The following is a 17,195-nucleotide window of genomic DNA, read 5'->3' as shown; positions in this document are numbered from 1 at the left end:
AGGGATGGTTGAAGAGATTTGTAAGAGGTGCAGTGGAAAGAGAGATCATGAGTTAATAGGGCAGGTATAGAAGGATTGTTTAGCAAATGTGAGGGCACAATTGAGGTTGGATAACAAAAATTTATAGTGGACCCAGTCAGAATATTTGTGTGATTTTCTATACCTTTGTTCAGCAACACATGTGTAGGAATGAAGACAGTGGATGATGGGAGTAATCTGAGGCTGAGGCTTGGCAGGGCATAATTGGCAAAATGATAAGTGGCTTAGGTGTTCAAGAGAGGAAGATAATGCAGCGTTGAACTGGTTTACCACAGATGTGTGGCTAGATATAGATCATTTCGAAAAAATATCCCTCCAGGTAATTTTTGACAAATAACATATGTTACCTGGGAAATAGAAAGAAGAAATTATTTTCTCTCAGTATTAGAATGTAAGCTTATTAAGGGGACAGAGAGTCTTGTTTCTTGTTCCTAATACTGCTGGTACCTACTATATACTACCCCAATATTTAATTGGCACATCTTCTACACTTTCGGGGCATAGTTGCAACACAGAACTTCAGTTTTAAAGGAAGACAATGAAATTATACAACAAATGCATAAGGAGCTCTTTATGAGGGTAGGGTAAACAAGATCAGTGAAATGTTTGGTAGGCTACCAGCCACTCCACAAACTAACATGCATCGTGCACACAAATGCTTGAAGTCATGAAAGTTAAACCCACAAATGTTGAGGATTGACTGTACTGAAAGCTGAAGTGATGGGAGTTGAATTGGGAACTTGAGAAAGTTGGGAAGAACTACCGTGGGAAGTAAAGTAATTCATTAGAAATGAATAAATTGATTGCCAAGCCTCACAGTGAGTGTCCATTTGAGACTTAGGAATCTTGAATTTGTAGTAGACCATAGACAGGATTGTTTCATGACTGCCTCTTGGCTGCTTAGGAAATGAGAATTACTCAGAATGAAGAATTAGCAAGTCAGGAACAGTAGAAGGACCAAAGGAGGAAGAGTAGGAATTAACAGGGGAATGGAATTCTTCATTATTGTTGAAAACTACTGATTATTATAAAATCAACTCTGAAAGGAGAGAAGGAAAAACAGTTAAGATGTAATGGATGAAAAAGCAGGTTTTATAAAATTTATTTTTAGTTTTCAACATTCATTTCCACAAAATTTTGAGTTCCAAATTTTCTCCCCATCTCTCCCCTTCCCCCACCCCATAACACCTTGCCTTCTGATTACCCCTTCCCTCAATATGCTTTCCCTTCTGTCACATCTCTCCCTTCCCTTATCCCCATCTTCTCTTTTTTCTTGTAGGGCAAGATAAATTTCTATACCCCATTACCTGTATTTCTTATTTCCCAGTTAAATGCAAAAACAATTCTCAATATTAGTTCCTAAAACTTTGAGTTCCAACTTCTCTCCCTTACTCCCTCCCCACCCATCCCCACTGAAAAGGCAAGCAATTCAATATAGGCTATATATGTGCAGTTTTGCAAAAGACTTCCATAATAGTCATGTTGTATAAAACTATATTTCCCTCCATCCTATCCTGCCCCCCATCTATTCTATTCTCTCTTTTGACTTTGTTCCTCCCCAAAAGTGTTTACTTCTAATTACTCCCTCCTCCCATTTATCCTCCCTTCTATCATCACCCCCACCCTACTTGTCCCTTTCTCCCCTACTTTCCTGTAGCGTAAGATAGATTTTCATACCAAATTGAGTGAGCATGTTATTCCCTCCTTAAGCCAAATGTGAACAGTAAGCTTCACTTTTTCCCTCTCACGTCCTCCCTTTTCTCCTCCATTAAGAAAGCTTTTTCTTGCCTCTTTTATGAAAGATAATTTGCCCCATTCCATTTTTCCCATTCCCCTCCCAATATATTCCTCTCTCACTACTTAATTTTATTTTTTTAGATATCATCCCTCCCTGTTCAATTCACCCTGTACTCTCTGTCTACATACGTGTTTGTGTGTGTGTGTGTAAGTAATCCCTCCAACTACTCAAATATTGAGAAAAGTCTTAAGAGTTACAAATATTATCTTTCCATGTAGGAATGTAAGTAGTTCAACTTTAGAAAGTCCCTTATGATTGCTCTTTCTTGTTTACCTTTTCATGCTTCTCTTGATTGTTGTGTTTGGAAGTCAGATTTTCTATTCAGTTCTGGTCTTTTCATGAAGAATGCTTGAAAGTCCTCTATTTCATTGAATGATAATTTTTTCCCCTGAAGTAGTATACTCAGTTTTGCTGGGTAGGTGATTCTTTGTTTCAATCCTAGTTCCTTTGACTTCTGGAATATCATATTTCCAAGCCCTGTGATCCCTTAATGTAGAAGCTGCTAGATCTTGTGTTATCCTGATTGTATTTCCACAATACTCGAATTGTTTCTTTGTAGCTGTTTGCAATATTTTCTCCTGGGCCTGAGAACTCTGAAATTTGGCTACAATGTTCCTAGGAGTTTCTCTTTTTGGATCTCTTTCAGGAGGTGATCTGTGGATTCTTTCAATATTTATTTTGCCTTCTGGTTCTAGAGTATCAGGGCAGTTTTCCTTGATAATTTCCTGAAAGATGATGTCTAGGGTCTTTTTTTGATCATGGCTTTCAGGTCGTGCCATAATTTTTAAATTGTCTCTCCTGGATCTATTTTCCAGGTCAGTTGTGTTTCCAATGAGATATTTCATATTATCTTCCATTTTTTCATTCTTTTGCTTTTGTTTTGTCATTTCTTGGTCATTAGCTTCTATCTGCTCCATTCTAATATTTAAAGAACTATTTTCTTCAGTGAGCCTTTGAACCTTCTTTTCCATTTGATTCATTCTGCTTTTTAAAGCATTCTTCTCCTCATTGACTTTTTGGATCTCTTTTGCCAATTGAGTTAGCCTATTTTTCAAGGTGTTATTTTCTTGAGCATTTTTTGGGTCTCCTTTAGCAAGCTGTTGACTTGCTTTTCATGATTTTCTTGCATTGCTCTCATTTCTCTTCCCAATTTTTCCTCCACCTCTCTTACTTGGTTTTCAAAATTCTTTTTTGAGCTCTTCCATGGCCTTAGACCATTGCATATTTATTTGGGAGGCTTTGGATGCGAAAACCTTGACTTCCTCTGATGTTATGCAGTTTTCTTCCTCATCCAAAAGGATGGAAGAAAATACCTGCTCACTAAGAACGTAACCTTCTATAGTCTTATTTTTTTTTTCCCTTTATTGGGGCATTTTCCCAGCCAGTTACTTGACTTCTGCGTCCTTTTTCAAGAGGAGGGTATACTCTGGGGACCTGTAAGTTCTCAGTCTCTCTAAGGTGGCACAATCAAGGGAAGGAATTTACTCCTCTCCTGACCTGGCACTGGTCTGGGAACAACCAAAAACTTTTCTACTCAGAATCTGGGAGTAGAATTCCCTCTCCACAACCGCCTCCAGCTCCACCATTTCAGCCTTCCTCCTCACACCAGAGCCAGGCTCAGGGCTGAGATGCAGATCAGCTGCTCCATTCCCCCAGGGGCTTTAGGTGGAGGGCTCCAAAAATAGATGCTGCTGCTGCAGTTGGCTGCTGCCAACAGTCTAGATCTCTTTCCCTTCTCCTGGGTGAATGAGTTTTCCCACTGATGTTTGAAGCTGTCTTTGGCATTTGTGGGTTGACCAATCTGAGAACTGCTGCTGCCTGTAGCTCCCTGAAGCCTGTTCAGGGTCCTGTCCCTGCCACATTGCGCAGCCCACGCTGGGCTGCACTCTGCTCTGCTCCTGGTGCAATAGACCTTTTCTGTCAGCCTCCTAGACTGTCTTGGGCTAGAAATCTCTTTCACTCTGTCGTTTTGTGGCTTCTGCTGATCTGGAATTTGTTTAGAGTCATTTTTTACAGGTATTTTATGGGCCATGTGAGGGAGTTTCTACAGGTCCGTCTTTCTACTCTGCCACCTTGGCTCCACCCCTCAAAAAGGCAGGTTTTAAAGGACCAGAGGTCATGATGGGAATGAAGAGCAGGTTTAGAAGGCAATATCGAAAGAGAGGTATGTGACTAGAAATTTACAATCAGAGAAGGACATTTCAGGGTTTAGGATTTTAGAAAAAATAATATACTCTCAGTACAGGTATATATTTTGGTAACTGAGGAGATGAAGTTCCTAAGAGTTGATGTTGATGAGTTGAGACGCCTGTTTTAGAAGAATCACCATTATGAGGATTAAAGTCATTGAAAGTGATGGCAAGAGATTGGTGAAGTCATAAGAGACTCCCCTGAAGATAATAGATAATAGTGAGCATAATCAGGAGATATGATATAATTGAATGAAATGAACATCCAAAGAGGTTAGGTTGTTGAATGATGCTTATAAATAAGTGGTCTGGATATGCTAGAGGGAGCACATAGAATAATTTTATTGTTGAATGTTAGAACTTTTTAGAAAAAATCATCCACCCCAACTTCTGGGATAAGAACTTACTCTTTGGGAAAACTGGATAACAGTGTGGCCAAAACTGGGCATAGACCAATGCCTGGCACAATATACAAGAATGGATACATGCTCTAGGTATAAAGACTGATACTATGAAGAAATTAGGGGAGCAAAGATTTATGAAAAATGGAGAAATTTATGACCAAACAAGAGATAGAGAACATTATGAAGTACAAAGTAGATAATTTTGATTACATTAAATTGAAAAGGTTTTGCACAAACAAACCAATGCAACCAAGATTAGAAGTGAACTGGGAAAGAATTTTTACAACTACTGTCTGTGATAAAGGCCTCATTTCTAAATATAGAGAACTGAGTCAAATGTGCAAGAATGCAAGTCGTTCCCCAGTTGATAAATGGTCAAAGGATATGAACAGGGAGTTTTCAGAGGAAGAAATTAAAGCTATATATGGTCATATGAAAAAATGCTCTAAATCTTTGTTTATTAGAAAGATGCAAATCAAAGAAAAAATCATCCATATGACAACCTTTTGGGTGGATGAGAAAAATTCCCCATCCCTACTAATTAAACATTCCCATTTTCTCCTTTATGTAATTTGCTCAGAAAAGGTAGTATGGCACAGTGCTAGACCCAGACTTTGGAATACCTGAATTTGGTTTTGCCTAGCCTGTATGACCTTGAGCAAATCACTTAATCTCTGTCAACCTTGGGCAACCCTTGAAGCCTATGTTACTGTTACAGAAGTTGTTTACTCATTTCAGTTGTATCTGACCCCATTTTTTCATGACCTCATTTGGGGTTTTCTTGGCATTTTACAGATGATGAAATTGAGGCAAACCAGGTTAAGTGAATTGCCCAGAGTCACACAGTTAGTAAGTATCTGAGGCCAGATTTGAACTCAGTAATATGTCTTCCTGCCTCTAGGCCCAGCACTCTTATCCATTGCACCAACTCACCATTACAGATGAGTAGCATTTTATTTGCATTAATAGAAGGAATTCCCAGACACACAAAATACTCCATGTCTATGATGTGTTATTTAATCTAACTAGGTTCCTTTCCTATAAAATTTCAAGTTTTTAATCATCAAGTGTATAAATTTTAGTACCCTCTGCAAGATAATTTGAGTAATGCATTACTGTAGAAATGTCAGGGGAAGTCCTTTTGACTTTTTTTTAATACTTCATTTTATCTATATCTGCTTTTTAACATTTTTGCTTTTGATTTTAAGGCTCTTGGTATTGGAACAACTTTTGGACAGTATAAAACACACAAAAGCATCTCGTCAGCAAGTAGTACAATTACATGTTATGTCAGCGTTTTCTAATTTTTTGAAGGTAAGCCTTATATTTTGTAAGTAAACATTTGCTTATGTGTTCTTTTAATGACAAAAAGTGATAGTAGCTTCATTAGCCTCTTAACCTCTTGAGTCAATTGTTTCAGGAGCTGAACTTTCCCATAATTGTGTACAATCAAGTTTTGAGGAAAAAAAATTCAGTTTTTCTACGTCATTCTGTCATTCAGACCCCACACCTATAATTTTGTCATATTATTTCCATACCTTATTTACATAATCTAAGTAACCCTTCCAGTTTTGTGTACTGCATGTTTTGTATAAAAGAAATCAACTTGACTTACAATTGAGCTGCTCTTTCAGACAAAGTAGAGCTTAAAATGGATGTTAGCATAGAACCTTAGTGCCTTAGTTTCTCTTTTTGTAGTATCATCAGACTTTTACTTACTAGGCCTAGGGTACTGTAACACATGATGTATTTAAATGTCCATAAAATTTTGATAGCATTATGAGCATAAGATAGTTTTCAAAACACTCTGCAACTTAGGAGTTTAGGTTGTTGATGTCTGATACAACTCACCAGATCTTCACAAGGGATCTGGAGTTAAGTTGCTATTATAAACCATCTACTTTAATCAATAATTATTATTCAAGAAAAGATTGGTGGCATTTGTAATTTTTTTTTTATCACGCTTATCATTTCTTATTCATCTTACTTGAACCATATTGTAAATTTGAGGTTTTTTTCTCATGGTCTCTGCTTTTTGTGGACTTGACATTAAAATATATTATTGTAAATCTCTAATGAAGCTAAACGAGTATTAAACTTTTTCAAATTGTTATTGGACATGGATCAAAATTAGGGCTTTCATAGTTGAGTGTTTCTATTTAATGTAAGTTTGTTTACATTAGGTACTGTAACTGAGGAGAAACCCACTCTTAACTAAAGGACAGTCAGATGAAGAGAATAGATGAGAAAAAAGCCATCAGGTATAGCGAGGCAGAGATCACTGGCAGCCCAGTCAGCTGGTAGAGTTGAAAGCCAGATTAGAAGGAGGTGAGGAACAAACAGGTAATAAGGGAGTAGATGTCAAGACAATAGGCTTGAGCTCTCCCTCAAACCCCTCCAAACACTGTAAAAAGTGCCTCTAAACAGATTCTAGAGCAGTGGAGCCCACAAAAAGACAAAGAGAAACAAACTTCCAACCCAAGACAACCTGGATGGTCAGTGGGAAACTTGTCTGTTGCACCAGACTGGGAGAGGAGTGCAGTTCAGCGTGGGCCATGCTGGCACAGACCAGGCCCCAGAGAACTGAATCGCTCAGGTGGTTTCCAGAGTTATTAACCCACAAATGTTAAAGCCAACTTTGAAGATTAGTGGGAAAGGTCTCTCAGACCTGGGTGAGAGAGGAGCACAGACCAGCCCCAGCCCTAGAGTGGCAGCAAGATGACGGCAGTGCAGTGGCAGGATCTGCTTCTAGAACTCTCAGCTCACAGATGGTAAGGGGATCAAACAGCCAGTCAAAAGGAGATTATAGGGATCTCTTTGCTGGCACTGAAGCAGGATTCTGTTGCTTTGCCCATACTTGGATCTACGTAGCAGTCCTAGGGTGAGGAGGAGCCCTGGCATAGCAGAGTTTGTGGTAACAGTAGAGAGGGAACCTTCCTCACAGTTCCAGGGCAGAATAGAATACTTGTGGTTACTCATTAGCTAGAGCACAGGCCAGGAGAGGAGTAAACACCTCTCCTTAGATCATGCCACCTTAAAAGGGCTGAAAACCTGCAGGTCCCTAGAAGTATCTCTGAAAACAGCTGAACGAAACCCCTGAAGCTTGGGACAGTATACCGTCCACACTAGAAGCAGAGCCTTATCTTTACAAAGAGTGAAAAAGTCAAGTAATTGACTGTGAAAATGAGCAAACAGGAAAAAACTCAGACTATAGAATCTTACTTTGGTGACAAGGAAGATCAAAAATATACATTTAGAAGAAGACAACAAAGTCAAAGCTACTACATCCAAAGCGTCCAAGAAAAATATGAAGTGGTCTCAGACCATGGAAGAACTCACAAAGGATTTTGAAAGTCACATAAGAGAAGGAGAGGAAAAATTGAGAAGAGAAATGAGAGTGGTGTAGGAAAATCAAGAACAACTTGTCACCAGCTTGCTAAAGGTGACCCCCAACAATACTGAAGAAAGTAACACCTTAAAAAATAGGCTAGACTAAATGGCAAAAGAGGTCCAAAAAGCCAATGAGGAGAAGAATGCCTTAAAAAGCAGAGTTGGCCAAATGGAAAAGGAGGTTCAAAAGCCCCCTGAAGAAAATAATTCCTTAAAAATTATAATGGAAGAAATGGAAGCTAATGACTGTGAGAAATGACGAAATTATAAAACAAAACCAAAAGAATGAAAAAATAAAAGACTGTGTGAAATATCTCATTGGAAAAACAACTGACCTGGAAAATGGTGAGAGATAACGTTAAAATCTTGGAAATAAGGCAATGGGATATAGAAATCTGTAATGTTAAAAATTGTTTTTCCATGCAAGTTGGCAATAAGGTAATGAGGTATAGAAATCTATTTACCATTCAGGAAAATAGAAATGAAATGGGCATAAGGGATGGGGGAGAGGGGGTGATAGAAGGAAGGGCAGATTGGGGGAAGAGATCATCAGAATGCATGCTGTCTTGCAGTGGGGGGAGGGGAGAGATGGGAAGAAAATTTGGAACTCAAAATCTTGTGGAATTGAATGTTGAAAACTAAAGTAAATAAATAAATTGGAGGAAGAAAAAGAGAGAGAGACCTAAACAGAGGTGATGATTGAGTGGAAGAATAAAGAGTGATGGAAAGCCTGGAAGATAAAGAACAATTTTTGAAATGAGGCAGGCAATAGAAGAGATTGAAGAACAGAAAATTTTTATCAGAAAAGGGAATTTCTGAGTTCAAGATCTTACAAGTGGAACAGTCTTTCATTAGTGGTAAGATCATCATCTAGGTTCACATTAACAGGATCTGCTAAGATCCTCTGAACGTCAAAGGAAAATACGTTATTTAGTGATGGTGGCAAAAGGAAGGTCTAGAAAGTGACAGTAGACTTCTTCATAGACTTGTTCTTCAGGGTCATGAAAGAAAAAGTAACATTGAAGATGAGGACAGAGGATGAGAGGAACGTCCAAATTCAGATAGTGCCTCTTGTACTTTAAAACTAATTTAATGGTTTTATTATAGGACGGTTACTTCCTGCCTCTAATGAATGTTTATTAGGTAGGTAATTTCCTTCCTCTACTCACTAATTTTTGAATCTTAGGAATGTTCACATAGGTATTATTAGAGAGTAGTCAAAAAAAAGTCATCTTAAAGACTACACAGTGCTTGTATTACAGTGTTTCAGGAGTCTGTCATTCATCACTCTGAGTACTCCTTTTGCCATCCAGATTATACCCTTTTTATACTTTAATGAATTGAATTAGGGAGTTGCTGTAGCTGGTGATTTCCAGATGTAGTAGGCTGCTCATGAGACAACAGATGAATTAGGACCCATCACTAGACCTCTGTACTCGAAGCCTTTCCCATCTTGACAGGACCTCCCAGAGCTAAGCTTCACAGCATAGCCTCGGTCACCTCCCTGTCGTAAGTCATTGTAAAAAGACATTAGTCTTACTAGTTTTCATATTGTACCTCAAAAATTAGTTCTTTCCTAGGGACTATATTTTTAATATAGAGCATTTATATTTCTATTCTATTTAACACTATTAATTTAAAAGCTGTTATGACATATTACAAATATTAACCCATTTAAGAACAAAATCAATTTATGTGCATTAAGGTCCAAAAAAAAGCATGACAGAAAATCCCATATTATTAATAATAATGTATAACATTTATAAAACACATCAGAGTTTCAAAAGCTCTACAAATACATATATTTTCTCATTTGAACCTCTCAATAAGGTTGTGAAGTATATACTGTTATTCCCATTTTACATATAAGGAAACCAAACCTCAGAGACTAAAGTGATTTGTTCATGGTCACAGCTAGTTAGTGATTGAGGTAAGATTTAACTCAGGTCTTTCTGATTTCCAAGTCTAAAACTCTGTCCACTGTATTACATTCAGGGTGGCCAAAACTACTCTTAATTAACTTCAAATGATGTTCTAGTGAAGCCCGTGTGCCCCTTTTCAGAATATTGTTTTTGAATGCATAGATAAAATACGTAGGGTTATAAAGGAAACTACTTATGTTGAAATACAATTATCAGTTTTTGAAAGTTCATGAACGTCAGATTAATAACCCTTGTACTAGAAGACCTATAGAATCCCTTATATTTCTAATGTTCTATGATTGTAATGCAAAAGTCGCGATGACTGCTTTCTTCATTCCTGCTTCACAGAGGCCTTCTCTGTGACAGATCAAAACCACCTTTTGCGTTGAAGCCTTTCCAGATCCTCCAGATTGCTAGTACTCTCCTTCTCAAACAGAGTATACTGTGCTGATCAATTAAAACATATTCATTAAATGTCTACTATGTGTATCTATTTGTGCAAAGAAAACAGACAAAAATATAAGTGATTTCTCCTTGAACTCTCAGACCCCTTTGTCCTTCTTATGCCCATTATTGATTCTCTACTTTGTCTAGTATTTTTGTGTTTTATTTTCACATCTGGATTGGAGACTCCTTGAAAATAAGAGCTGTCTTTTTCTTTATATTTTCTTTTATATATATATATATATATATATTTATAAAATATATATTTATATATATCTACAACATGTTTAATAAATATTTAGCATCAGTCAATGGATTTGGGCCTGAAAGATTCTAGGTATAGCCTTAAACAATAGGAAAAGGGCCCATCTGGCTTCCTGTTGGAATTGATTTTGACCTATATGCTCAGAGTTTATCTCTTTAATGTACAATTTATGGACAACAAAAGAAAAATCGCAAAATCCATAAGAAGTCACTTAGTATAACAATAATTTTTCCTTGATGCTTCTGTCTGTGACCTTATCAATTTGAGTATGCCTTTCAAAGATGCATATCTCCCCTCTCCCTGCCTGCCCCTTCTGTGTAAATTTCATCCATATCATCTGGTAAATATGTCTCTAAGTCACAGTTTATGAGTGAATAACAGTAGATATCTTAGACTAGTCACTGATTTTTTTCCTCACTATGAATACATTTCTGTCCCATGTTTTTTCCTGTCACGTGTTTCTTGGACATCTCTTATGCTGCTTTTCCTGCACAGTATCTCATTTTTGATGCATTTCAGCTTGCTTGCTTATTAAAAGTATAATACCAAATGAACACCTAAAAATGACTTTTCATTCATTCCGACTTAAACTCTCTTCGTGAACATATGCATATTTATAGCACAGTTGTTCATAATGAATATGGTAATTGAGAACGTATTTTTGCCATAGAGTACTTCAAGGCTATATTAATTATATGCAGTATATTTTTAGTGTTAAGCATAAATTTCCTATATTCTCATTCTTTGAAAATGTAAAATCTAGTTGTGGTGTTGATGTTGCTACAATATTAAGGATTGACTTTGTGAAACCCCTGGTTTATTTTCTACCCTGAAGTTGCCCTAATGCCTCCCCTTAACACAAAACTTCCCCTTATCCTGGACCATATATTCCCTTGTCCCCACCCCCATCCTGGGGAATGGGATTTCCTTATCTCCCTTATCTCGTGTCCTTCATAGTCCCCACCCTGTGTCTTTATCTTGCAAGACTTACCCTAGATCTCCAACCCCCATAAGGAACCCTAAAATCATCCTATGTAAGCCTGGTCCTTTTCCTGTATCAGTGCCTTCTTTAGCTCCTTGCTTAATCTTTTTGGTCAGTAAAGCTCCCAGTGGCTACAGAGATGGTCTAAGTGAAACCAGCTCTCCCATCTCTCTCTTCAACAGTGTATATGGCAATTCTTTAAGAACAAGAATATCCATTTCTAGCTCTGCCAAGTAATAGTTTGTTGTACTTGCTAATATGGATACTTATTTGTATTTCAGTATGTGGCCAGCTCCAAAGGAAACTTAGGCTCAGAAGAAATTAGAAAGCCTGCACTAACAATATTGATGGGAGCCTTGGAAAGTACCAACCCCTTAATGCGATGTGCTGCGGCAGAGGGTTTGGCTAGATTGGCCCAAGTGATTGGTGACAGCTCCTTTACTGCTGGACTAGCACAGGTTAGCTTTGACAAGTAAGTGGCGCTAATGTTTAATAACTTTACATTTTCATATTCATTAGTGATGTTACAGTCCTCCTACCCAATCTGAAGAAGTTCCTAAATTGTGGACCTTTTATGAGAGAAAAGAATAAAACCAGAGTACTCAAATACAGTAAAAAAAAAAAAAAAAGAAACCAACAACAACAAAACAAAACCACTCTCATTTCACTGCTTTTAGAAAAGAATGGTAAATTCTGGCTTTGTTTTTTTTTGTTTGTTTGTTTGTTTTTTATGAACTTCTTTTGTTTTAATGAGAATTACCATGCTCAGAGACATAAAATCTCAGACTGAGATGGAATCTCAGAACTTGTCAAGCCCTGCTGGTTCCCAAAAAGTGTTTGTCTAGCCCATAGATGTCAAATTTAAATAGAAATGAATCCTGCAGGCCTCCTATTGACTTAGAAAATCACAAATTAACATCATCTTTATTATATTTTTATTATGTTAAACATTTCCCAGTTATATTTTAATCCAGTAATTTTGAGAGCTCAGGTCTAGCCTGTGCTTGAAGAAAAAAATGTCTAGTTTTGAACAGTTCTAACTGGAATTTTTTTCTTCATCAAGTAAAAATCTGTATCAGCAACTTCTAATGATTGCTTCAAGTTTGCTCCTTTAGGGCCAAACATAATGAGACTCACCTTTCTTTTATATGATATTCTTTTAAATACCCAAAGAGAACTATCATTCTTTTCCTGTCTCCTTCTGTTGCCCCTACTCCCACCGTAAGCTAAATATCCACAGTCCTTTAAATTGATCTTTGTTGGGATAATTTTGAGACACCCTCTCTCATTCCCTTGGTCACCTCAGCACATGTTCCAGACTACCTGGGGCATTCAGAACTAAATAGAATACTACAGGTGTATGAGAATAGAGTATATGGAAGAACTGTAGCCTTGTTCCTTTTGTGAAGCCTGTGATCACACAAGATTTTGATTGCCATGTCATTTTGTTGACTCATATAGCTTGCAGCATGCTGAAATCCCTATTTTGTTATATGCCACATTATTCTAGTCAGTCAGTATGTTTTTAATTTGTTTGTTTTTCATTTAATATGTTAGCTCTCTGCAGGGTTTTATCATTTAGAAATTTTGATAGGCATAATGTCTGTGTTTTATCCATGTCATTAATAAAAATACAGAACAAGAAAGAAAGCCTTATTGTATTGCAGGAGATTTCTTTCTAGGTTTTATCTATTAGTCATCACTCTTTGGGTTCTCATTCACCAAGTTCTAAATCCACCTGAAATATGCCATCATCCAGCCCATAGCCTTTATTATCTTGTTTACAAGGAAGTAGGAATAATTTTGTCATATATCTTGCTCAAATCCAGGTAGAATAATAGCATTTCTTTTATTTGCCTGTGTTAACCTTTTCAGAAAAAGTAATTAAATTAATCAGAACTGACCTGGGCTAAATAAACCTGTATTCATTGTCATCACTATTTCTATTTCTGTGTACTCGCAAATCATCCTTTAATAATGTCACCATAAAAAATGGCACTTAATGTAACTAAATCTGTGAAATGTGTATTGCCATTGGATGATAGATTTTTATTGTGTAAAGCTGAAGTGAAAAGGTAGCAGCAGTGATGCACCTGAAAGAACAATATGTAGGTACAGATTGGGAAGAATCACTTCCTAGGCTCAGATCACATAGCTTTGGGAGCACTGAAAGCTTACAGGTCTCTAACCTAAACTGTGAAAGCAATAAAAGGATGTAAGAGGACAGAAATTCAAGCCAGACGTTCTCTTTCTAAAGTGGACAGAGCCCACCACTAGCATAAAGTCCAAAGTTAAGAAGCAAACTGTGAAGAGTGAACAGAGAATCTCACCATAAATAACTATTGTGGCAGCAGAGAAGTTCAAAACACAAACCTAGAAGAAGACAGTACCTCAAAAAAAGCTTCTAGCAAAGCCTCTGAAAAAAATGCAGCTTAGACACAAACCCAGCAAGAATTCCTGGAAGAGTTAAAGCAAGTATTTAAAAAGGAACCAAAAAATTACTTTAAAGACTAAAAGAGTACTAGAGTAAGAATGAGAAAAGAAATGAATGTAGCAGAAGGAAGATATGAAAAGAGAATTATTAATAGGTTGGAAAAGAGTTAAAATAAAATAACTCCTTGAAAATTAGAATTGACCAGATAAAAGCTAAATGACTCAGTGAGACATCAAGAAATAAAAGTCAAAAGACTGAAAAAAATAGAAATATGAAACATCCCATAGGAAAACAACTGACCTTGAAAAATGTTGAGCAATAATTTAAGAATTTCTGGACTACCTGAAAGCCATGAATACACAGACACACGCAGAGCCAGTAGAGATAATATTTTAAGAAATTATAAAAAATGGTTGCCCAGGTTTCTTAGAAACAGAAAGCAATGTAGAGGTTGAACAAATCTACCAATCACCTTCTAAAAGAAACTGCAAATGGAAACTCCCAGGAATATTACTGTCAAAATCTAAAACTCCAAAGTCAAGGAAAAAATACACAGAGAGTTTGGAATACAATATTCCAGAAGGCGAAGAATTTACACTTACAACTAAGAATAACTTGACCAGCAAAACTAAATATAATACTACAGGAGGAAAATGAATCTTTAACAAAATAGAGGACTTACAAACATTCCTGAATAGAAGACCAGAGCAGAGTAGAAAATCTGCATAGAAACAGAGGAATCCTGAGAAGCATAAAAAAGTATGGGTAAGGGAGCAGTCATCAAATACTGAACTAGAGTAGATGCTTATATTCTTATATGGGGAAGTGGTACATATAACCCCTTAGAACTGTATCATCCTTAGGGGTCACAGAGAAATTTAGCTGTGGAACTGGGAATTATTTGGTTATGTAGAATGGAAGGGTAAACAAAATGAACATACTGAGAGAGGGGGTAGGGAGATTTAGCATGGGGACAATTGTCTTATATACATGAAGTGTACAAATAGAAGTGAACGTAACAACAAGGGTATAGTTGGAGGGTAGCAGGTGACCCTTGATCCTCTCTATTATCTGAAATACTCAAAGGAAAGAAGAATACACATACACACAGTTGGTTACAGAAATACATCTTACCCAATATGGAAGTAAGAAATAAGGTTAAGAGAAAGTGGGGGAAAAATTAGAGGGAGGGTATCTTAAGGAAAGGATGAGTCAGAATTAAAACAAACTCAAAGTGGGGGTAGAGGGGACAAAAGGACATAGGGAAATTCACAATTTGTAATCTTACGTGAATATGAATGGAATGTATTCACATATTGAAAATAGCATATTGGATTAAAAATGAGAATCCAACAGTATGTTATTTATGAGAAATACACTTAAAATTGAAAAATACATAGCGTTGAAATAAGCAGAAGCTTGACTCTATTATGTTTAAGGTGAAGTAAAAATTAAAAAAGGCATTGATAGTGAACCTGCTATCTTGAGGCCAGATTTTGCCCGCTGGGTCCTCAAGTGCGGCCCTTTGACTGAATCCAAACTTCGCAGTACAATTACCCTTAATGAAAAAGTTTGTTTTGTGAAATTTGGATTCGGTCAGAGGACTACATTTAAGGACCCAGAGTATTTGCTTTGTGAAGTTTGGATTCAGTCAAAGGGTCACACTTGAGGATCCAGAGGGTCACACGTGGCCTTAAGACTGCAGGTTCCCACACTAGCCTTAGACAAAGCAAAAGCAAAAATCAACCTAATTAAGAGACGGTGAAACAGTTTTGCTAAATGGTATCATAAATTATATCAGTACTCAAGATATGTACCAAATGGCATAACATGTAAATTCTTAAAAGAAAAGTTAAATGAGTCACAGGGATAAATAGACAATATATCTATAATAATGAGAGACCTCAGCTTACCCATTTCAGATCTAGGTAATCAAACAAAAATGAACAAGAAAGAAGTTATGGAGCTGAACAGAATTTTAGAAAAGTTAGATACAATAAACCTCTGGGGAGTGTACCTGTTTCTTAGCTGTGCATGGCACCTTCACAAAAATTGACCATGCATAAAAACTTCACAAACAGATGCAGAAAAGGAAAAATATTAAATGCCCTTTTACTGTTCATCATGCAATAAAAAATTACATTCAATAAAAGGCCTTGAAGGAAAAATTAGTAATTTTTTATTATTATAACTGAATAATCCTGAAGAAAGGGTAGGTCAAAGAATAAATCATAGAAAATATCAGTAATTTAAAATAATTTCAAAGAAGTAAAGCAAAGGCGGCAGGAGGCAGGGTAGTTGGGTTCCCTTCTCAGACTTCTCCACACTGATCTAGAAAAATGCATCAGGTCAAATCCTGATGAGGAAATGGAAAAAAGTCACAAATGAGTCATTTGGCCAATCCAGTACTACATAGAGACACAAATCGGTACTGGCCAGGAGCATGCAGTTCATGAAACATTCCAGTACCCAGAGAGATATAGCAGAGGAAGAAGAAACCTTATACAGAGTATTCTCAGACCCATATCAGGTCACTGCCACAGGGACAGGTACCATCTTCCAACTTGCAACTTTGTCACCTACTACCTAGTTCCAGGTCTCAGATCCAGGACAGATTGAGAAGGGAACATATGCAGAGAGCTAGAGAGGCCTTAAACTGTGGAGAAAGAAGGAAGATCAGAAGCCAGGAGCAGCAGCAGTGGTATGGTTCAGAGCTCAGGTGTAGAGCAGGGTCTCACTTAAAGCATCTAGCCTATCCTGTGAAAGAATAACCAAGACAGGTGTCCAAGACCAAAGAGAAACTTATAATTCTTCCACTCTGTACCGACAGCTTTCCAGCTGGATGATGGAGACTGAATGCCGCAGTCGTCTCCTCTTGCACAGAGTCAAACTTAGTCCAGGAACTTGCAGAGCTCAGACCAGAGGACTAGCAATCAGACTTTGCCCTGTATCAGACTACTTTGGGAACACTGTAGGTGTCCACTCTGCCCCTGAGATCCTGGAACAATACAACGCTTAATAATCTCCCCCCGGAAAAGAAAAGATCCCATAGAATCAGCCCAAGCCTTCCTTCTGTAAGTGTGCTAGAGTCCAGCCCTGATATCAGCTCTGAGTCAGTCAGTAGTTTGGAACAATGGACAAACCTCATCATGATTATTGTGGTGGCAAGAAAACTCAAGGCATAAACACAGAAGAAGAGAGTGACTCCCAAAACATCTACAAGCATTGTCTCAGAGAAAAATAGAGCTTGGGCACAAACTCAACCAGAATTCCTGGAAGAGATGAAACAACTTTAAAATGTTTTTATAAATAAAATTAAGGCACTTAG

The 17,195-nt window shown here is 37.3% G+C and overlaps 1 protein-coding gene across 5 annotated transcripts in view; it reads left to right on the top strand.

The window, feature by feature from the left end:
* The window catches only part of HEATR5A (HEAT repeat containing 5A), a 191,993-nt gene that overhangs the window by 88,177 nt on the left and 86,621 nt on the right, over positions 1-17,195 (top strand). For all 5 annotated transcript variants that reach the window (XM_072622526.1, XM_072622524.1, XM_072622523.1 and 2 more), the window contains exons 17-18: positions 5,639-5,744; positions 11,715-11,905. In XM_072622526.1, the coding sequence (XP_072478627.1) occupies positions 5,639-5,744; positions 11,715-11,905 (297 nt within the window). The remainder of the gene's footprint in view (positions 1-5,638; positions 5,745-11,714; positions 11,906-17,195) is intronic.

Source organism: Notamacropus eugenii, chromosome 7, assembly GCF_028372415.1.
Source record: "Notamacropus eugenii isolate mMacEug1 chromosome 7, mMacEug1.pri_v2, whole genome shotgun sequence".
Classification (NCBI taxonomy): domain Eukaryota; kingdom Metazoa; phylum Chordata; class Mammalia; order Diprotodontia; family Macropodidae; genus Notamacropus; species Notamacropus eugenii.
The sequence above is the reverse complement of the archived record's forward strand: the minus strand, read 5'-3'. Positions and strand labels throughout refer to the sequence as shown.